Source organism: Babylonia areolata, chromosome 27 (genome assembly GCF_041734735.1).
Source record: "Babylonia areolata isolate BAREFJ2019XMU chromosome 27, ASM4173473v1, whole genome shotgun sequence".
NCBI classification, from domain to species: Eukaryota; Metazoa; Mollusca; class Gastropoda; order Neogastropoda; family Buccinidae; genus Babylonia; species Babylonia areolata.
Genome location: NC_134902.1, coordinates 37,908,889 through 37,931,090, shown reverse-complemented (window position 1 = coordinate 37,931,090; position 22,202 = coordinate 37,908,889). Strand labels below are relative to the sequence as shown.

At 46.3% G+C, this 22,202-nt stretch overlaps 1 protein-coding gene across 3 annotated transcripts in view; it reads left to right on the top strand.

Moving 5' to 3' along the window:
• LOC143301495 (rho GTPase-activating protein 190-like) overlaps positions 1 to 22,202 on the top strand; it is a 75,906-nt gene that overhangs the window by 35,593 nt on the left and 18,111 nt on the right. The window contains exons 19-28 of one of the 3 annotated variants that reach the window (XM_076615815.1): positions 233 to 462; positions 1,563 to 1,643; positions 7,484 to 7,587; positions 11,105 to 11,188; positions 13,450 to 13,567; positions 15,092 to 15,265; positions 15,831 to 16,007; positions 17,475 to 17,536; positions 19,845 to 19,988; positions 21,593 to 21,758. In XM_076615815.1, coding sequence (XP_076471930.1) covers positions 233 to 462; positions 1,563 to 1,643; positions 7,484 to 7,587; positions 11,105 to 11,188; positions 13,450 to 13,567; positions 15,092 to 15,265; positions 15,831 to 16,007; positions 17,475 to 17,536; positions 19,845 to 19,988; positions 21,593 to 21,758 — 1,340 coding nt within the window. The remainder of the gene's footprint in view (positions 1 to 232; positions 463 to 1,562; positions 1,644 to 7,483; positions 7,588 to 11,104; positions 11,189 to 13,449; positions 13,568 to 15,091; positions 15,266 to 15,830; positions 16,008 to 17,474; positions 17,537 to 19,844; positions 19,989 to 21,592; positions 21,759 to 22,202) is intronic. The other 2 variants (XM_076615816.1, XM_076615817.1) reach the window with 2 other exon arrangements.

Sequence of the window (22,202 nt, the reverse complement as noted above, 5' to 3'; positions counted from 1 at the left end):
AGCACTGAACACTACAGCCCAACACAGCACAGCACAGCAACACACTATACAGCACAGCACAGCACAACTCACCAGAGCACAGCACAGAACAACACATCCAAACACAGCACAGCACAGCCAAACACAGCACACCAGAGCACACCACACTACAACCCACCACAGCCCAACTCACCACAACACAGCTCAGAAGCTGACTCAGTGTGTGAGGAAGCCAGTGGTGGCACTGTTGCAGCCAGAGCACAGACTCGGAGCCAGTCTATGACCAGCCCAACCTGTACCAGAGCCGCTACTCGGACAGCGACCAGGACGGAGCCTCCTCCGCCTCTCCCCTGGCCTCTGACGAGATCTACAGCGAGGTGAACCCCCCGGACTGCCCCCCTGCCCCTCCTCCCCACCCCGCTGACACCCCCGAGCACCTGGTGCGGCCCAGCTATGTGCGCACGCGTCGTGACGTCTGCAAAGGTGAGTTGGTCTTTTGGATGGTTTTCCTTGTGTGTTTTGTCCACAGGTTTTTTTTTGGAGGGGGGGGGGTTCTTTTCTCAGGCTGTGTCTGCCTCTTTCACTCAGTGTTTCTCACAAGGTTAGTTTGTGGAGTTTTCATTCTTCACTGAGTGACATGAGTGGTTGTGTGTGTGTGTGTGTGTGTGTGTAGAGGGGTCAGTTATGTGTCAGCAGGTGTGTGTGTGTGTGTCTGTGAGTGTGTGTGTGTTGGGGTTTGGTGGGGGGGGTTTCTAATGTGGCATTACAAACCAGACAGCTTTTTATAGTGTTTCAGACTGGGATATAGTTTAAAAGAAAGAAAAAAAAAAGAAAGAAAAAAGCCAGAACATGATTAATAAAGAAAAAAAAAAGGAAAAGATATTGTGTGAGAGATGTGTGTGATGTGGTCAGTCCCACATTATCAGCCGAGTGTCAGTCAGTCATCAGGGAAGTGGTCTGTGGTGTGAGAAGTGTGAACAGCAAAACTGTCACGTGTGGTCAGTGTGAAGAGTGGGGTTGGTTAGAGTTCTGTGTGATGTGGGAAACACTGACACAGGTTTCATTGTGAAGGCCGCCACATCCCCCATACACAGCAAGGGAAGGGGGATACAATGGGGAATTCAGTGTGCAGAGGAATGTGTGGGATGTGTGAGAGAGATAACGATAACGATAACAATGTTTTATTCAGATTAAGGCCAAAGCCCCTTACTGAAGGGGGTCATACAAAAACATAAATAAGGAAAATGACTTGACATGATAAACCAACATCACAAATCAACCAAAAGTAGCTAATACAATATTCAACAACATTCACAAAATAACAATTCAAAGTCTCTTCAATGCCTCATATAAATATATGGCCAAGTTTTATTGGGTAAGCTCATGTTTAATGTGTGAGAGAGAGTGATAGAGAGAGGCAGTGAGGCAGAGTGGGAAGAGAGAGAAGAGAGAAACAGGGGGGAGAGAGAGAAACGTATGAGGAGGCGTCACCGGGGTAGTCAGTGACACTGGGGGGAGATGATGATGATGATGGCTGGAACCTACCAGAACTGTGTCGCCAAGGGCTGTTTTCTGTCTGTAAGCCTGGGCGCTGAATGAGGCAGAGAGGCGGAGAGTTGGAACATTCCCATATGTGCTGCACACCAACTCCAGCGCAGACGAGGGTGACTGACTGCATCGCTTGCTTGTTGCTTGAGAGTGTTTGTTGTGCGTGGACTGCGGCACACCTCCCCCCCCCCCCCCAACCGCCCTGGGCCTCCCCCCCGCCCCCCTTCCGAAACCCTCTCCCCTCTCACAACCATGCCACGTCCATGAGGTGTGCCTGTGGGTGTGTAACTGGATGATGACTCAAGTAGATTCTGACGCATGTTTCCTGTCTCCCTTCTGTGAAAACAACGTTGAAAGATATTTCACCAGGTTGAATGATTAACTCGACTAACATTTTAATGGTTTCACTTTCTTTGATTGTTGGAGACGAACATTGTGTCCATTTATTGGAGGTGTTGCGTTGGATGAAAACTTTTTCTTTGGGGATGGCTTCGTTCTGTTAACAATCCTTTTTTGTCTTGTCATTTTGTCAGTCCGAAGCAGATCTCTCTTGAGCTGTTGACAACATGTCTTTCTTCCCTGGAATAGTTGTCAGCGACAAATCCTTGTTCCGGAGAACAGTTGTTGATTGCAAATGCCTCCAAGAACTGCTGTCAGCTACAAATCCCTGCTGTTATCTACAACTCCCACCTCCCCACTACTGTGCCTTTGTCTTTGTTTTGGGCATCAAGAGTAGAAATTCCCCTTTACCTGGGAACATAGCAACCAATGGCCTCTTACGGTGTCAGTCTATTGGTCAAAACAGTAATTTTTTTGCCTGGAGTCATTGTCTTTCTGTTTGCCTAGAGTCGCCAGTTTCTCCTCCATATGACTGTTACAGATAAATAAATAAAATGACAGCCAAAGACTTATCAGTGGAATTTTTTCCCCCTTGCAATGAAGGTTCTTTTCTTCCAAAAGTTTACAACATTTTTCTTTATCCCGCACATCGATGGAAATTTTGGTGGTTCTGGTGATCAAACTTCAAACTTCAGCTCACTGCAGTTATCTGGCATCCTGGTGACTGACTTGAAATCCTGTCTGTCTGGTTTCCCAGTGCTCCTGGCAGCGATTTTCTATGTAACTTGGATAAATGTGGCCAGAGCTAGTTGCAAAATCTAGCCTTTGATATATTTGTAAATTTGATTCAGGTGAAAAGGGTAGCTCTGGCAGTTATAGTGTGATCTGTTCACTACGCTCAACTTTCTTTTTGCATGCAGCGTCACAAGGTTTCCAAAGGTACACAGTCTTTGTATGCTGCTACTTGGAATGAACACAGCACTGCACTGAGGGGACGAGGAGGAAGACCCTTAACCCTTTCACCGCCAGTCAATTTACGAGTGCAAAATTCCCTTGTGCTACAAACAGAAAATATGGTGTCTAATAATAGCTGGGGATTCCCCCTTCGATGTGTAGAAAATATGGCCTGTCCTACCACCAGACATAAAGAGGAGTAGGTTTATGGATAAAAGACCCATGATCTGGTTACCCTTCAGTGACATGGGTCCTCTACCTAGCTGCTGCATAAATGCAAGTTTGGCAGTGAAAGGGTTAATACAGTTACAGTACACATGTGTATTGTGTCTTTTCTCATTAACAAAGCCTTTGTCATAGCCAACCACTGTTGTAGAACAGTTATTGTTTGTACTGGGAGTGGAATTTCTGATCAGTTCCTGACTTTTTAGGGAGGGCCTTTGTCTGAACGGGAGTACCAGGACACCCGTAAAGGTTTCCAAACATCGAGTCATGGAGTAAAATGACAGTGTGTGAATGTTTGGAGTGAAAACTACGGTGTATGATACACTTTGCAGAATTTATTATGCAGTTAAAAGTAACATGAACTTGACAGTGCATGTGACGCCTACAAAGTGTGACATGTCACAGAGTGTGACACGAGAGGTGACAGCTGTGTCACTTGTAAACAAACGCAGAAGTGGCTTGCACACAAACAGCGATAAGCATGGTAAGCATGCTCATGAATGACAAGTGTCCTCACAAGTCGGGCTTCCTGTCACGTCACTGTCTTTCGAAGAATGAGGTCACCTGTAGCATCACCCCCAAAATGTCCTGTTCACATTGTCACCTCATTATCACCACATCAGCCTACAGGTCTCTTCGGGTTGGGAAGTCTGTTTTATACTCATATTAGACTCTATTGATGTCAAAGACATAAAACAATGCTCCTGTTTGAATAATCACATTCATTAACAGTTCATTAAATTCATGCCATTTTCTGCCAGCCTGTCTGGCCATTTTCTTTTCTTCATTTCATTTTTATTGGCCTGAATGTTAGAGGAAAATAAAATAATTTCTTTTATGAGAGAAAATGTTTATGAGCTGCTTTCTCATGAGAGGAAGACTGTGTGTGTACGTTTCCAAAACATGCCCAGACAAGATCCCAAACGCCACTGGCACACGCTTTGTGATGCAAACCACAAAGCACTCTGCGTACACAGATGCAGTGTTTCACTGCAAAATCAGTGGGCTCCCCTGCATGAAAGACTACCAGTTTCAGTTTCAGTTTCAGTAGCTCAAGGAGGCGTCACTGCGTTCGGACAAATCCATATACGCTACGCCACATCTGCCAAGCAGATGCCTGACCAGCAGCGTAACCCAACGTGCTTAGTCAGGCCTTGAGAAAAAAAAGCAAAAAAAAAAAAAGCCTGACTTGTGACCTAGGGTATTAAACATTGATGTACGACAACCAGAAGGCTGAAAGATAAGGAATGATGGTATGAATTTTTGGGGAGACATTGAGCAAGGTGAACTCTGTGTGTGTGTGTGTGTGTGTGTGTGTGTGCGTGTCAGTTGCTTGCTGGTCTGGGCAGATGGTGGGTGTTAAAATGTGATCACCTAGGCATTGACGTTGTTGTTGTGTGGATATTGCTGCATGATTAGTCTTACCCATACATCTCTGCACCACACAGCATAAATTCCACACACATTATCTTCATTAATTCATTAATTGTATCTTTTGAAATAAACTGTTTTTATTTTGTTTTGTTTCTTTAAGCTGTTGCTAATAGTCTCACAGCGTGTGTGTGTGTTTGGGAGTGTATGTGTGTATGTATATGGTGAATGTTTGTGTGTGTGTGTGTGTGTGTGTGTATGCATCTGTGTGTGTGTGTGTGTGTGTGTGTGTAAATTACAAGAATATTTTTCGTGTTTGTTTTTCCAGGGCTTAAAAAGATATATTGGTGTTTTTTTACGGGTGCAAAACAAGGCTGAAAAAAAAGATGAAAGGAAGAAAAAAATCTCACTCTTAAAAGAAATGAACCAAATACAAACAGCACAGTAAGGATTGATGAGCCTTGAATGTATACATGTACTTGTTATAGAAATCTGTGTGTGTAAATGCATGCGTGTATGCATTCATGATCGTGTGTGATTAAATGCTTATAAAAGTTTATGTATATTTGCAGGTAAATGCTTGTGTGTGTGTGTGTGTGTGTGTGTGCGCGTGCATGGGTGTGAGAAGACAATGCATGGATAGTAACATGTGCATGCATGTTGATATGAAATCTGTGTTATTATGTAATGAGTGATATGTCTCTGTGTGTATGTGCTTATGTGTGTATGTGCGCGTGTGAGTGCGTGCTTGCGTGCCAGCGTGCGTGTGTGTGTGTGTGCGTGTGTGTGTGTGTGTGTGTGTGTTTTACTTTACTTGCGAGGAGGGTAGGGTGATGAATGTGCATGTTGGTGTGGGTACTCATTCGGGTTTTTTTGCTCACACTTGACTGATTTGTGCATGTTACACATTAAATTTCTGTACTCAGATAAAAAAAAGACTGTGTGCATGAGAGAGTGAATATGTGTGTGTGTGTGTGTGTGTGTGTGTGTGTGTGTGTGTTAATGTTTCTATTTGTGTGTATGTGTTGTGTGGGTGGTGTGTGTGTATGTAGGTGGTGTGTGTGTGTATGTAGGTGGTGTGTGTGTGTGTGTGTGTGTGTGTGTGTGTGCAGACAAATATTTTGTGTTTGGTCATGCATGTTTTAGAGAGTGTGTACTTGTATTTGTGTCTGATTCTCTGTATTACATTTTATGCTGTCATACTCTGGACACTCCAGTCCATGTGTGACAGTACACACTGCTTTGTACGTGTCTGTTATACATCACAGTCTACATATTGTACTGTGTATGTTCTGTGTCATTCTGTTTGTGCATAGTGTTGAGTCCATTTCATTTCATGTGTACATTCCTATTCATGTTACATTTACATGGTTCATGTGAAAATGGTATCCACGTCATAATCATATGGTCTGTGTCATAATGTGTATGTCGTGTATTGTCCATGTTGAGATGTTTGTGGTGTATGTTTAATGTTATAGTAAGTAATTCTGTGTGCTGTTATTGTGTTAATACCAGACTCTTGTGAAACTGTAGTTTAAACTATAAACACTGTGTATTGTGACAGTTATGTTGTGGTGCTCCTTGTGTGTGCAGAAATGAGTGGTTGTGTGTGACTGTATCAGCCAGTGTCTTTCTGTGTCTAGAACAGAACATGTTTGACATGGTACTGTATAGAAAATGCATGTATACCTGTTGGTACTGTGTGTATAAATGTGCTTTATATATACACACTTATATGTATGTGTGTTAAGTAATAGTAGTGTCTAACTAGGGTACAGATGTTTGTAGCTGTGTCCTGCCATGTGACATATCTGCAGTGTAGCTGTGTTGCTCTAGGTGTTTCAGTATGTAGCAGTGTCATATGTTGACAGAAATGTTTGTCATATTGTGTATAAATGTGTGATTATTTCACAGCACTTACAGAAATGCACATTTATGTGCATACAAGAATGTATGAATCATGATGTTGTGTTTACAGAAATGTGCAGCTGTGTCATATTGTGTAAAATGTGTGGCTGTGTACAGAAATGTGTCATACTGTTCCGCAATATCTCACTGTGTCTTAGTGTGTACAGCAATGTGTTGCTGTGTCCTACTGTGTCTAGTAATGTGTCCTTGTGTCATACAGTGTTCAGGAATGTGTTGCTGTGTCATACTTTGTACAGCAATATGTCACTGTGTCATATACTGTGTACAGTAATGTGTCATCATATTTTGTACAGTAATGTGAGCTTGTGTCACAGTGTATAACAATGAGTTGCTGTGTCATACTGTGTAAATACATTTGTCATACTGTGTACAGCAATGTCACTGTCATAATGTGTACAGAAATGTCTCGCTTTGTCACAGTGTGTACAGCGTGATATAGCATGTACAGAAAAATGTCGCTGTGCCACAACGTGCACAGAGGCGTGTAGCTTTGTCACAGTGTGTCAAGAAGTGTGTCGCTGTATCACAATGTGCACAGAAACATGTAGCCATGTCACAGTGTGCCCAGAAGTGTGTCGCTGTGTCACAGTGTGCACAGAAACATGTAGCCATGTCACAGTGTGTCCAGAAGTGTGTCGCTGTGTCACAACGTGCACAGAAACATGTAGCCATGTCACAGTGTGTCCAGAAGTGTGTCTCTGTGTCACAATGAGCACAGAAACATGTAGCCATGTCACAGTGTGTCCAGAAGTGTGTCGCTGTGTCACAATGTGCACAGAAACATGTAGCCATGTCACAGTGTGTCCAGAAGTGTGTCTCTGTGTCACAATGAGCACAGAAACATGTAGCCATGTCACAGTGTGTCCAGAAGTGTGTCTCTGTGTCACAATGTGCACAGAAACATGTAGCCATGTCACAGTGTGTCCAGAAGTGTGTCGCTGTGTCACAACGTGCACAGAAACATGTAGCCATGTCACAGTGTGTCCAGAAGTGTGTCTCTGTGTCACAATGTGCACAGAAACATGTAGCCATGTCACAGTGTGTCCAGAAATGTGTATCTGTGTTGTACTGTGCGTAGAATTGTGTAGCTGTGTCACAGTGTGTCCGGAAACGTGTAGCTGTGTCGTACTGTGCACAGAAGCGTGTGGCGTGGAGGCCAGCAGTGACGTGTACTGGGTCAGGGGGAAGGACGGTGTCTCCTACGAGGCCAGCAATCACCTCCCACCATCACACCGACACCATGTGAGTTCATTCTCCTATCACTGATTGTGAAAAGAAGTGAAGAAAAGAAATTGGTGACTTATTGTGGTGGTGTTGTAGACATTGTGCTGTACTTGGCTCTCCCCCGTTCCAAGATACACCACACATCTTTGTAATAGATTGTGCAGAGATGTTATCCTCACATTTAGTGTCTAGTTATTTCTACACATGTAAATTCATGTGTGTATTAAGGGATTTTGTTTTCTCCCCAAAATCTGAAGAGTTTAAGTTCAAGGAATGTGTAGTGATTTATTAAAAACAAAGAACAACAACAGGTTTTTCTGAAACCTTAAAATGATTTAGTCATCAATTTTACCCAGCGTATGGCGATTGTTGATAAGAAGTATTTGCATATCATCCCTCACTCCTTTTCGCTCTGTATCGCCCCAGAACTAATGTACAAATGCCTTCCACACCACCACCTTACCAGACTAGGTTGTGTGTGATCATTTCCCTCAGCGCCCCCCTCCTTCCCCATCCACACCATTCCCCCCTGACCCCCTCCACACTCCCCCACACCACCCCTTCCCCACACCACCCCTCCCCCTTCCCCACACCACCCCTTCCCCTCCCCACACCACCCCTCCTCCTTCCCCACACCACCCCTCCTCCTTCCCCACACCACCCCTTCCCCTCCCCACACCACCCCTCCCCCTTCCCCACACCACCCCTTCCCCACACCACCCCTCTCCCTTCTCCACCCTCCCCACACCACCCCTCCCCCTTCCCCACACCACCCCTTCCCCACACCACCCCTTCCCCACACCACCCCTCTCCCTTCTCCACCCTCCCCCACACCACCCCTCCCCCTTCCCCACACCATCCCTTCCCCTCCCCACACCATCCCTTCCCCTCCCCACACCACCCCTCCCCCTTCCCCACACCACCCCTCCCCCTTCCCCACACCACCCCTCTCCCTTCCCCACACCACCCCTCTCCCTTCCCCACACCACACCACCCCTCCCCCTTCCCCACACCACCCCTCTCCCTTCCCCACACCACCCCTCTCCCTTCCCCACACCACCCCTCCCCACACCACCCCTCTCCCTTCCCCACACCACCCCTCTCCCTTCCCCACACCACCCCTTCCCCACACCACCCCTCTCCCTTCCCCACACCATCCCTTCCCTTCCCCACACCACCCCTCCCCCACACCACCCCTCCCCCTTCTCCACCCTCCCCCACACCACCCCTCCCCCTTCTCCACCCTCCCCCACACCACCCCTCCCCCTTCTCCACCCTCCCCCACACCACCCCTTCCCCTTCTCCACACACCCCCACACCACCCCTCCCCCTTCTCCACCCTCCCCCACACCACCCCTCCCCCTTCTCCACCCTCCCCCACACCACCCCTCCCCCTTCTCCACCCTCCCCCACACCACCCCTTCCCCTTCTCCACACACCCCCACACCACCCCTTCCCCTTCTCCACACACCCCATCTTCTTTTCCCCCTGATCTTCCTGCATTATCCCTTGTCACTGTGATTTCAACTAATCCCACTGGTGGGAGTGTATCCTGTATTCTGTAGATTTCCAAATTGGCATTTTGATACTTAAAAAAACACACCTTTTTTCCTTTATTTTAGTTAATTTCAATATTAAGACATGCACCTTAATTAAGCAGACCTTGAACCCTGGCCACAAACATTTCAGTATCACACCCTCCTCCCCCTCACACCCCCCCCCCTCCACCTCCACCTGTTGATGATCTTCACATCACCGCCACTTACATTGTCCAGCTGTCCCCCACTTCCCTTCCCTGCTGCCCCTGGTCGTTGTTGTCTGGAACACTGGAGAGATGTCAGCCAGTCATGTTCTGCTCCTGCCCCTCCCCGGTCTGTCAGCATGGTCCACACTGACTGAGCTTGTACGTGTGTGTGTGTGTGTGTGTGCATGCGTGTGTGAATGTATGTATGCCTGAAGCCTAACTGAATGACAATGGAAATAAGTGATGTGCGCCTAAAGGCAGCTGTCGGTCAGCTTAGCCCATGTTTGTGAAGCGCTCACAGTTTGGTCTATATCCGAAGATGAATGCAATATAAGCTTCCGTAGGAGTAATGATAATGACAACAATAATAATAATGATGATGATAATAATAACAGTAACAACAGTATTAGCAGTCAGCATAATTAGGATTGACTTATCATAGCTGTAAACATGATACCAACTGACTGAGCATTGCATTGCTGTAAGATTGATTCAGACTGACTGAACAGTGCTGTAAACATGATTCAGACTGACTGAACAGTGCTGTAAACATGATTCAGATTGACTGAACAGTGCTGTAAACATGATCAGACTGACTGAACAGTGCTGTAAATATGATTCAGATTGACTGAACAGTGCTGTTAACATGATTCAGACTGACTGAGCATTGCATTGCTGTAAGATTGATTCAGACTGACTGAACAGTGCTGTAAACATGATTCAGACTGACTGAACAGTGCTGTAAACATGATTCAGACTGACAGAACAGTGTTGTAAACATGATTCAGACTGACAGAACAGTGTTGTTAACATGATTCAGACTGACTGAACAGTGCTGTAAACATGATTCAGACTGACTGAACAGTGCTGTAAACATGATTCAGACTGACTGAACAGTGCTGTAAACATGATTCAGACTGACAGAACAGTGTTGTTAACATGATGCAGACTGACTGAACAATGCTGTGAAACTAGATGCAGACTGACAGAACACTGTTATAAAACTAGATTCAGACTGACAGAACAGTGCTGTAATCATGATGCAGACTGACAGAACAGTGCTGTGAAACTAGATGCAGACTGACAGAACAGTGCTGTGAAACTAGATGCAGAGTGACAGAACAGTGCTGTGAAACTAGATGCAGACTGACAGAACAGTGCTGTGAAACTAGATGCAGACTGACAGAACAGTGCTGTGAACATGATTCAGACTGACAGAACAGCGCTGTGAAACTAGATGTAGACTGACAGAACAGTGCTGTGAAACTAGATGCAGAGTGACAGAACAGTGCTGTGAAACTAGATGTAGACTGACAGAACAGTGCTGTGAAACTAGATGCAGACTGACAGAACAGTGCTGTAATCATGATGCAGACTGACAGAACAGTGCTGTGAAACTAGATGCAGAGTGACTCATCGTGGCCTTGTGTGCTGGATAGGACAGATGGCATCCGCTGATGCACACTCAACAGTCTGTTGTTAATTACCTCAGGAACCTATAGAGTAAGCTTTTATTAATCACCCTGTGTGTGTGTGTGTGTGTGTGTGTGTGTGTGTGTGTGTGTGTGTGTATTATGTTTTGTATGTTTGTGTTATGTGTGTGTGTGTTATGTGTGTATGTGTGTGAATGTTTTGTGTATGTGTATGTGTTATGTGTGTGTGTATGTATTATGTGTGTGTGTGTGTGTGCGTGTGTGTGTGTGTGTGTGTGTGTGTGTGTATGTGTGTGTGTGTGTGTGTGTGTGTGTGTGTGTGTGTTGTGTGTGTGTGTGTGTGTGTGTGTGCACGCAGGGAGGCTCAGGTTCGGGCAGACAGGTTCAGGCCCCTCTGGCTGTGCCAGAGCCCATTGAAATCGCTGACTACTCTCTGGTTAAGGTAAGCCACCACGCCACCCCTGCTTAACCCTTGTCAGCCTGTAGCCAATAGTGATGACTGCTGCTAACCTACTGTTTCCAGATGATTAACCACTTATTTTTTTGGAATGCTGCCACAGCCAGAAAACTCACCACTTGTTGGTCAATTACCACTGCCTCATCTTCATTGGTAAATTAACATAGGCAGATCAGTTACCATTTCCTTGTTGATAAACCACTTCTGGCCTGTAAGTTACCATTTCCTTGTTGATAAACCACTTCTGGCCTGTACGTTACCATTTCCTTGTTGATAAACCACTTCTGGTCTGTAAGTTACCAAATTCCTTGTTGATAAACCACTTCTGGCCTGTAAGTTACCATTTCCTTGTTGATAAACCACTTCTGGTCTGTAAGTTACCAAATTCCTTGTTGATAAACCACTTCTGGCCTGTAAGTTACCAAATTCCTTGTTGATAAACCACTTCTGGTCTGTAAGTTACCAAATTCCTTGTTGATAAACCATTTCTGGCCTGTAAGTTACCATTTCCTTGTTGATAAACCACTTCTGGCCTGTAAGTTACCATTTCCTTGTTGATAAACCACTTCTGGCCTGTAAGTTACCATTTCCTTGTTGATAAACCACTTCTGGCCTGTAAGTTACCAGTCCCTTGTTGATAAACCACTTCTGGCCTGTATGTTACCATTTCCTTGTTGATAAACCACTTCTGGCCTGTAAGTTACCATTTCCTTATTGATAAACCACTTCTGGCCTGTAAGTTACCATTTCCTTGTTGATAAACCACTTCTGGCCTGTAAGTTACCAGTCCCTTGTTGATAAACCACTTCTGGCCTGTAAGTTACCAGTCCCTTGTTGATAAACCACTTCTGCCAGATAAGTTACCATTTCCTTGTTGATAAACCACTTCTGGCCTGTAAGTTACCATTTCCTTGTTGATAAACCACTTCTGGCCTGTAAGTTACCATTTCCTTGTTGATAACCTACTTCTGCCAGATAAGTTACCTGTCCCTTGTTGATAAACTACCACAGCTCCTTCCTGTGTTCACAAGTACTGATTTATCTGTAGATAGTAACACCTGGTTCCTTCCCTTGGACCAAGTAGTTTGAAGTATGGCTTTGACAGAGCGCTCTGCTGATTGGAGGGCTGGTTCACAGAAACTGCAGTGCAGCCACACTGATGGGGTACAGAGTGTTGGTTTATGTACACTACTACTCTCTGGTGTCTCTTTTGAGAACGGAGGATTCCTTTCTGTGCTCAAGATGAGCACTTTGACACATAGAGGCCCTGTCCTAGGAATGAACTGTGTAGGCTGTAAGTGGAGAAGGAAGAGTGCATGAGATGTGTGTTTGGTTTGTTTCAGGATTTTCTCTTTCAGCATTCCTGGGCTGTAACTCCCTTGTAACTTGTAACTAGTATCTGGACTTATATATAACGTGTTTGACTTTTTTTTCATCCAGGCTGAAGCAACTAGCTCGTCCAGTTGCTTCTATATTTCATGGGTGTCATCATCTTTTGTTGAAAGGACCGTTGTGTCATCAATGAAGGCTTTTATAGGAGGTATCTGGTATTCGTTACCAATGTTGGCTCGATCTCTTCTCTTCATTGAGGCCTTCAAGATCACTTTCATTGCCAGCACGAACAGGATTGGAGAAATGGCACAGCCCAAGGCTACTATACCCACTTCCAGATTGATCCAATCTGTCATGTATTCCTTGGTGGTGAACCGCATTGAGAAGCCATGGAAGTACTTCAGCATTTCCCTGATGTTCGTTGGTACATGGTGCATCTCGAGAGCCAGTCGGATCATCTCATGAGGAACTCACCTGTACGCATTTGCTGGATCCAGCCATACCACAGTCAAGGTTCTTTTTCTCTGCCCTTGTTCTTTGGATTGCATCCCAAACCATTGTGGCATGTTCTACACAACCAGGAACTCCTGGGATGCCGCCTTTCTGGACTGACACATCCAGTTACTCATTTTCTGTGTGGAAAAAAACAACCCAAAAAATGGGTGGCACTCTTGATGTAGCGACGCACTCTCCCTGGGTATAGCAGCCTGAATTTGACACAGAGAAATCTCCTGTGACAAAAAGAGAGTAAGACAATACAATACACATAAAAGTAACACAATACACATAAAAGTAACACAGTACACATAAAAGTAACACAGTAACACAGTACACATAAAAGTAACACAGTACACATAAAAGTAACACAGTACAAACCAAACAGATGCAGTGAAGTGAGATCCATGGTGTTTCAGGACGCCGTGGCCTATGAGGACACGGAGGGGGACTACGCTGTGGTGGAGGACGCACTGCCCCAAGGTCAAGTGCACAGGATCCGATCCTCCAAGTCCCCGCGCCACAACCACCCCCATGGTACGTCTCCCTCTGTGTGTGTGTGTGTGTGTGTGTGGGGGGGTGTGCAGGGGTGTGTGTGTGTCACTTTGTGTGTGTGTTTGTACAGGATCCGATCCTCCAAGTTTGGATGTGTGTGTGTGTGTGTTTGCATGTGTGTGTGTGTGTGTGTGTTTGCATGTGTGTGTGTGTGTGGGGGTGTCTGCATGTGTGCATACATTTAAAGATAATATGTGTGTAAAAGCAGACATGTAACTTCTGTTACACAACACTGACATCACCACAACAACACAATGATTCAGACTGACTGAACACTGCTGTCATGATTCAGACTGACTGAACACTGCTGTCATGGTTCAGACTGACTGAACATTGCTGTCATGGTTCAGACTGACTGAACATTGCTGTCATGATTCAGACTGACTGAACACTGCTGTCATGGTTCAGACTGACTGAACATTGCTGTCATGATTCAGACTGACTGAACACTGCTGTCATGGTTCAGACTGACTGAACATTGCTGTCATGGTTCAGACTGACTGAACATTGCTGTCATGATTCAAACTGACTGAACATTGCTGTCATGATTCAAACTGACTGAACACTGCCGTCAACATGATTCAGACTGACTGAACACTGCTGTCATGATTCAGACTGACTGAATACTGCTGTAAACATGATTCAGACCGACTGAACAGTGCTGTCAACATGATTCAGACTGACTGAACAGTGCTGTCAACATGATTCAGACTGACTGAACAGTGCTGTCAACATGATTCAGACTGACTGAATACACTGTCAAAATGATTCAGACCGACTGGATACTGCTGTCAACATTATTCAGACTGACCGAACACTGCTGTCAACACGATTCAGACCAACTGGATACTGCTGTCATGATTCAGACCAACTGGATACTGCTGTCATGATTCAGACTGACTGGACAGTGCTGTCATGATTCAGACTGACTGGACAGTGCTGTCATGATTCAGACTGACTGAACACTGCTATAATTATGGGCTGAGAGACTGCCAGTTTTCATGTTGGGTGAGCATCATTCAAATATAAAACCCTCTTAATCTGAGGTTGTCAACCCAGCGAATGTTCATCCTTTGCTATGCTGGATTGTTTGCTCATGCAGCTTGAGAACAGACCCATGGAGTTCGTTGGCCAATGACTTGTGTGCCTTTCTTCACGACTCACTGAGGTTGTGGCATCAAAAGAGATGTCATTCGACATAGGACATGACTGCTGTTGTGTTTGTGGGCTGTGACTCACATGTTCAGTTATATGTATAAGTGGACTTAAATGCCCATGGCCTTTTTAAACTCTGCCGTATAGGCATCCATAGTCTGTTTTGGGGGTGTGAATGCTGGGTATATTGTTTCCGTAACCCACCAAACGCTGACATGGATTACAGGATCTTGAACATGCGCACTTGATCTTCAGCATGCATATTCACACAAAAAGGGTTCAGTACTAGCGGGTCTGCACATCTGTTGACCTGGGAGATTGGAAAAAAAATTTGGCCCTGCCTGCTTGCAGATGGCTCAGACTCTGAAGACTCTGAGTTCAGCTCCTTGGAGAGGGACAAGAACGGGTCAGAGCGGAGCCGCCGGGCCCCGCGGTCGACATGGCAGCAGAAGAAGAGCAAGCACCGCAGTTCCTCTGCCTCAGGGCTGCTGTCGTCACGGAGACATCGACACAAACATGCCGCAGGTGAGGTCCTCACTCTTGGTGCTGGTGTGTGTTGCCAGTATGGTTTGTTGGCAGTGTTTGTGTGTGAGGGTTTCTCTTGCACACACATGCATCCACACACACACACACACACATTGGCACACTGTCACATTGAGACTCGGGCACTCACACACAGACATACACAGACACACACACTCTCTCTCTCTCTCTCTCTCTCTCTCTCTCTCTCTGTGGTGCCTCTGCACATGCCTTTGTTTTTGTGTAAGCATGTGTTTTTGTGTAAGCATGTGCACTCTGTGAGTTATGGTAAGCCATGTGATTTAGTTTGATATTTTACCTATATAGTGTGTTATGTTTGTGTTTATTTTATTCATGTGCCCCCAAGGGTTATTTTTAAATTCATATAAAAGCTGCATTTACTTTGAGAAGAGTTGAGATAAAACAATCACAGCACATTATGACAAGATCAAACCTGATAGTCCTGTAAGGTAGACTCTGAAAGCAGCAGTTGCTGAACATTATGTTGAGTGTAAAAAGCATGTGGGAAGTTTGAAACCTGACCTTTGTGTTATGACATGGACAACAGGAAGTCACCTGTCAGGGTCAGAGGGCAGCGAGGGGACAGGTGACGAGCTGCAGGCCAGTCGTCAGGAGCGACAGCGACAGTCGTTACGTCGGGGCAAGTTCAAGTCTGGCCTGAAGCAGAGCAACGCCCCCCTCAGTCCTCCTCTCTCCGACGGTGACCTCCTGACCTCCCCGCCAGGTCTGTATCTGCCCCCCTCCTCCCACCCTCCAGTTTGTTGGACTGCTGCACAAGCCCTATGGCAGCCTTCAAACATGCACACACACACAGATTCATTGTCTGCAGGTGGTTTCACAGTGATGCAGCTAGGGTTGTGAGCAGGTCTGGAAAGTATGCAGCCGATCACATCACTCTTGTCCTAAGAGACTTTCACCAGCTGCCTGTTGATTATAGAATGTAGTGTAAACTTCTTGCCCATACTGAAGAAAGTCCACAAAGTTTGGTCACATCACTCCTGTCCTAAGGGGCTTTCACTGGCCGCCTGTTGATTATTGAATACAGTGTAAACTTCTTTCCCATTGCATACCACTCTGTCAAGAACAGTTTGCCACAGTACCTTTCTGATCTTTGTTCTTTACACACATGCCCACTGTCTCAGGTCAGTTTAGTATTCAGGGAGGCGTCAGAGCATGCAGAGTGATCCAGTAAGCTGCACCAAATCTTTAAAACAAGAAGAAAGAAAGAAAGAAAAAAAAGGAAGCAGATGCCTGACTTACATATAGACCCAACACGCTAGTCAGGCCTATGTGTCCATGTGCGTGTGGTCGAAATGAAGGCATCTCATTGATGTCCCCAAGCTGTGGGTTTGTTGTGAAACTAAACACTTCATGCAAAGGGAGTACCGATATGTAGCATCCATCTCCTGTAATACCTCTTCATGACACCTTCAAGGAGACTGACTGTCAGTGTCTTCAGATCTGCTTAAAAAATGCAGATGTTTTCAACTTGCAAAATCGGACCACAGCACAGTGTCTGACGTATGTGTTTTTAAGTGTGTGCGTGCATGCGTGCGTGCGTGCGTGCGTGCGTGTGTGTGTGTGTGTGTGTGTGTGTGCATACATGCATACGTGCATACATGCATTTGTATGTGTGTATGTATGTGTGAGTGTGTGTCTGATTCTTGTTGTAGTTTGTATGGGTCGGGTGCTGCATCGTTATTTCAGAAGATAAATTCAGATTCAGAATACTGTCTGCTTCAAGCAGTTAAAACAGAAAAGAGGTGCGTGTCAGGTCAGATGGCAACAGGTGTGTGTCAGGTTAAATGGCAACAGGTGTGTGTCAGGTCAGATGTTAAATTCAAAGTACTTCACTGTCTGCTTCAAGCAGTTAAAATAGAAAAGAGGTGTGTGTCGGGTCAGATGGCAGCATGTTTTTGTCAGGTTAGATGGCAAAATGTGCGTGTCAGGTCAGATGGCAACAGGTGTGTGTCAGGTCAGATGTTAAATTCAAAGTACTTCACTGTCTGCTTCAAGCAGTTTAAACAGAAAAGAGGTGTGTGTCATGTGAGATGACAACAGGTGTGTGTCAAGAAAGATGGTAAATTGAAGCATTTTATTGTCTGCTTCAAGCTGTGAAAAGAGAAAAGAGGTGTGTGTCAGGTGTGTCCCTACTGACAGGTCAGTGACGATGTGTGTGCTGTGTTTTCAGGAGGTGATGGGGACGAAGTGCTGATGGAATCTGTGCGGCAGTTTCAGACGTTGCCAGGAAGGGTGAGTGCAACAAGTCCACACACCCCACACTCCCTTGACACAGAATGTTTTGTGGTCTGCGTAGGAAACTGTGTGTGTCTAAATAGAATGATTTGTGTGAAAGCGTCATTAGTGTATTCTGTTGTGTCACCTTCACACAGGGTTTGTGATGATGATTGCAAGATGCATAACTTAGCCATGGAAGCCAGTTGTGGACTTGAACATGGTGACACAGTGTTGTTGTTTTGTGGGCAGTGTGAGGGGCCAGGCAGTCTGGATGGTGACACAGTGTTATTGTTGTTGTCAGTGTGGGGGGCCAGGCAGTCTGGATGGTGACACAGTGTTATTGTTGTGTGGGAAATGTGGATGATGACACAGTGTTATTGTTGTGTGGGAAATGTGGATGATGACACAGTGTTATTGTTGTCAGTGTGGGGGGCAGGGCAGTCTGGATGGTGACACAGTGTTGTTGTTGTGTGGGCAGTGTGGGGGGCCAGGCAGTCTGGATGGTGACACAGTGTTGTTGTTGTGTGGGCAGTGTGGGGGGCCAGGCAGTCTGGATGGTGACACAGTGTTGTTGTGTGGGCAGTGTGGGGGGCCAGGCAGTCTGGATAGTGACAGTGTTATTGTTGTGTGGGCAGTGTGGGGGGCAGGCAGTCTGGATGGTGACAGTGTTGTTGTTGTGTGGGCAGTGTGGGGGGCCAGGCAGTCTGGATGATGACACTGTGTTATTGTTGTGTGGGCAGTGTGGGGGGCAGGGCAGTCTGGATGGTGACAGTGTTGTTGTTGTGTGGGCAGTGTGGGGGGCCAGGCAGTCTGGATGATGACACAGTGTTATTGTTGTGTGGGCAGTGTGGGGTGCCAGGCAGTCAGGATGGTGACGCAGTATTGTTGTTGTGTGGGCAGTGTGGGGGGCCAGGCAGTCTGGATGGTGACAGTGTTATTGTTGTGTGGGCAGTGTGGGGGGCCAGGCAGTCTGGATGATGACAGTGTTATTGTTGTGTAGGCAGTGTAGTGGGCATGGCAGTCTGGATGGTGACAGTGTTGTTGTTGTGTGGGCAGTGTGGGGGGCCAGGCAGTCTGGATGGTGACACAGTAATGTTGTTGAGTGGGGGCCAGGCAGTCTGGATGGTGACAGTGTTGTTGTTGTGTGGGCAGTGTGGTGGGCAGGGCAGTCTGGATGGTGACACAGTAGTGTTGTTGTGTGGGCAGTGTGGGGGGCCAGGCAGTCTGGATGGTGACAGTGTTGTTGTGTGGGCAGTGTGGGGGCAGGGCAGTCTGGATGATGACAGTGTTGTTGTGTGGGCAGTATGGGGTGCTAGGCAGTCTGGATGGTGACAGTGTTGTTGTTGTGTGGACAGTATGGGGTGCCAGGCAGTCTGGATGGTGACAGTGTTGTTGTTGTGTGGGCAGTGTGGGGGCAGGGCAGTCTGGATGATGACACAGTGTTACTGTGTGGGCAGTATGGGGTGCCAGGCAGTCTGGATGGTGACAGTGTTGTTGTTGTGTGGGCAGTGTGAGGGGCCAGGCAGTCTGGATGGTGACAGTGTTGTTGTTGTGTGGGGAGTGTGGGTGCCAGGCAGTGTGGATGATGACAGTGTTGTTGTTGTGTGGGCAGTGTGGGGGGCAGGGCAATCTGGATGATGACAGTGTTGTTGTTGTGTGGGCAGTGTGGGGGGCCAGGCAGTCTGGATGGTGACAGTGTTGTTGTTGTGTGGGCAGTGTGGGGGGCAGGGCAGTCAGGATGGTGACAGTGTTGTTGTGTGAGCAGTGTGGGGGGCCAGGCAGTCTGGATGGTGACAGTGTTGTTGTGTGGGCAGTGTGGGGGGCCAGGCAGTCTGGATGGTGACAGTGTTGTTGTTGTGTGGGCAGTGTGGGGGGCAGGGCAGTCTGGATGGTGACAGTGTTGTTGTTGTGTGGGCAGTGTGGGGGGCCAGGCAGTCTGGATGGTGACAGTGTTGTTGTGTGGGCAGTGTGGGGGGCCAGGCAGTCTGGATGGTGACAGTGTTGTTGTTGTGTGGGCAGTGTGGGGGGCAGGGCAGTCTGGATGGTGACAGTGTTGTTGTGTGGGCAGTGTGGGGGGCCAGGCAGTCTGGATGGTGACAGTGTTGTTGTTGTGTGGGCAGTGTGGGGGGCAGGGCAGTCTGGATGGTGACAGTGTTGTTGCTGTATTGGCAGTGTGGGGGCCAGGTAGTCTGGATGGTGACTGTGTTGTTGTTGTGTGAGCAGTGTGGGGGGCATGGCAGTCTGGATGGTGACAGTGTTGTTGCTGTGTGGGCAGTGTGGGGGCCAGGTAGTCTGGATGGTGACAGTGTTGTTGTGTGGGCAGTGTGGGGGGCCAGGCAGTCTGGAGGAAGGAGTGTATGACCTCAACGACAGCGGTCACTGGAGTCACCGAATCCCTGGCTTCAAGACCCTCAGAGACCCAGAGAAGAACCGCAAGAAGGAGGAGAGGAGGCGGTTGAAGGAAGAGGTAAGTCCTGTCCCTTTTTTGGCCGGAAAAGAGGGCGCTGCATAGAGATAAAGAAGGGAGGTAATGTACTGAGGTAGGTCACTAGCTGCAGCTACTTTCCTGCCCTTTTTTGCTGGAAAAGAATGTGCGCACAGCATAGCACACAGAAGGGAGGTAATGTACTAAGGGAGGTCACTAGCTGTAGTGACTTACAGTCTCTGCCCCTTTGAACATAACTGGAATCAGACCCCTGCCAGAGTCTGCCCATGTGGGTCATGGTAACCTTGTTAAACTTGAATTTTATTTGGGGGGGGGGGGGATGTCCTTTTGACAAAAACAACAGTATTTTTTGTTGGGTATATATGAAAACACACCTATCACAGGCTTGTGAACAAGATAAAACAAGTTCAAGACTGTGATGTGATGCCTGACAAATGGTACAGCTGTCCCCATCTGTAATGCAGTAGTATGATGATGGATTTTATTGTGACATTGTGCATTAGAATGGTGTTTCACTGTGAGTGCTGTCCTGGGTCAGTGTTGTCTGCTGTTGTCCTGTTGTGACTGTGCTCGTGTTGTACTGTGTTTTGCTGTTGTTTTATATACTGGTGTTGTACTGATGTTTTATATACTGGTGTTGTACTGTGTTTTGCTGTTGTTTTATATACCGGTGTTGTACTGTGTTTTGCTGTTGTTTTATATACTGGTGTTGTACTGATGTTTTATATACTGGTGTTTTACTGTTGTTTTATATACTGGTGTTGTACTGATGTTTTATATACTGGTGTTTCACTGTGTTTTACTGTTGTTTTATATACTGGTGTTTTACTGTGTTTTACTGATGTTTTTTTGTACTGGTATTGTACTGTGTTTTACTGTTGTTTTATATACTGGTGTTGTACTGTTGTTTTATATACCGGTGTTGTACTGTGTTTTGCTGTTGTTTTATATACTGGTGTTGTACTGTTGTTTTATATACCGGTGTTGTACTGTGTTTTGCTGTTGTTTTATATACTGGTGTTTTACTGTGTTTTACTGTTGTTTTATATACCGGTGTTGTACTGTGTTTTACTGTTGTTTTATATACCGGTGTTGTACTGTCTTTTGCTGTTGTTTTATTTACTGGTGTTGTACTGTGTTTTACTGTTGTTTTATATACCGGTGTTGTACTGTGTTTTACTGTTGTTTTATATACTGATGTTTTACTGTGTTTTGCTGTTGTTTTATTTACTGGTGTTTTACTGTGATTTGCTGTTGTTTTATTTACTGGTGTTTTACTGTGATTTGCTGTTGTTTTATTTACTGGTGTTTTACTGTGTTTTGCTGTTGTTTTATATACTGGTGTTTTACTGTGTTTTGCTGTTGTTTTATTTACTGGTGTTTTACTGTGATTTGCTGTTGTTTTATTTACTGGTGTTTTATTGATATTTTATTTAGTGGTGTTTTACTGTTGTTTTTCTGTTGTTTTATTTACTGGTGTTTTATTACTGTATGTATGTGTGTACATGTGTGTGTGTGTGTGTGCTTTGTGTATGTGCATGGGTGTATGTATGCATGTATGTGTGTGTGTGCATGTGCGTGTTCAACAGGAAAACAGAGGTGAAGTAAGTGCTGTGTGTGTGCAGGAGAAGCGGACCAAGGAGACGCAGAAGAGGAAGTACAAGAAGAAGGAGAGCAAAGCCTTCTCCCCGTCACAGAGCGGCTGCTATTTGGAGGACTTCCCCACCTCCCCCACCACCCCCCTGGTGCCGCTGTTTGTGGAGAAGTGCATCACCTTCATCGAGAGTGAAGGTATGCTGGTGCTGTGTGTGTGTGTGTGTGTGTGTGTGTGTGTGTGTGTGTGTGTGTGTGTGCATGGGGCTGGCCCTGTGTGTGTGTGTGTGTGTGTATGGGGCTGGCCCTGTGTGTGTGTGTGTGTGTGTGTGTGTGTGTGTGTGTGTGTGTATGGGGCTGGCCCTGTGTGTGTGTGTGTGTGTGTGTGTGTGTGTGTGTGTGTGTGTGTGTGTCTGCATGGGGCTGGCCCTGTGTGTGTGTGTGTGTATGGGGCTGGCTCTGTGTGTGTGTGTGTGTGTGTGTGTGTGTGTGTGTGCAGGGGGCTGGCCCTGTGTGTGTGTGTGCATGGGGCTGGCCCTGTGTGTGTGTGTGTGTGTGTGTGTGTGTGTGTGTGTGTGTGTGTGTGTGTGTGTGTGTGTGTGTGTGTGTGTGTGTGTGCATGGGGCTGGCCCTGTGTGTGTG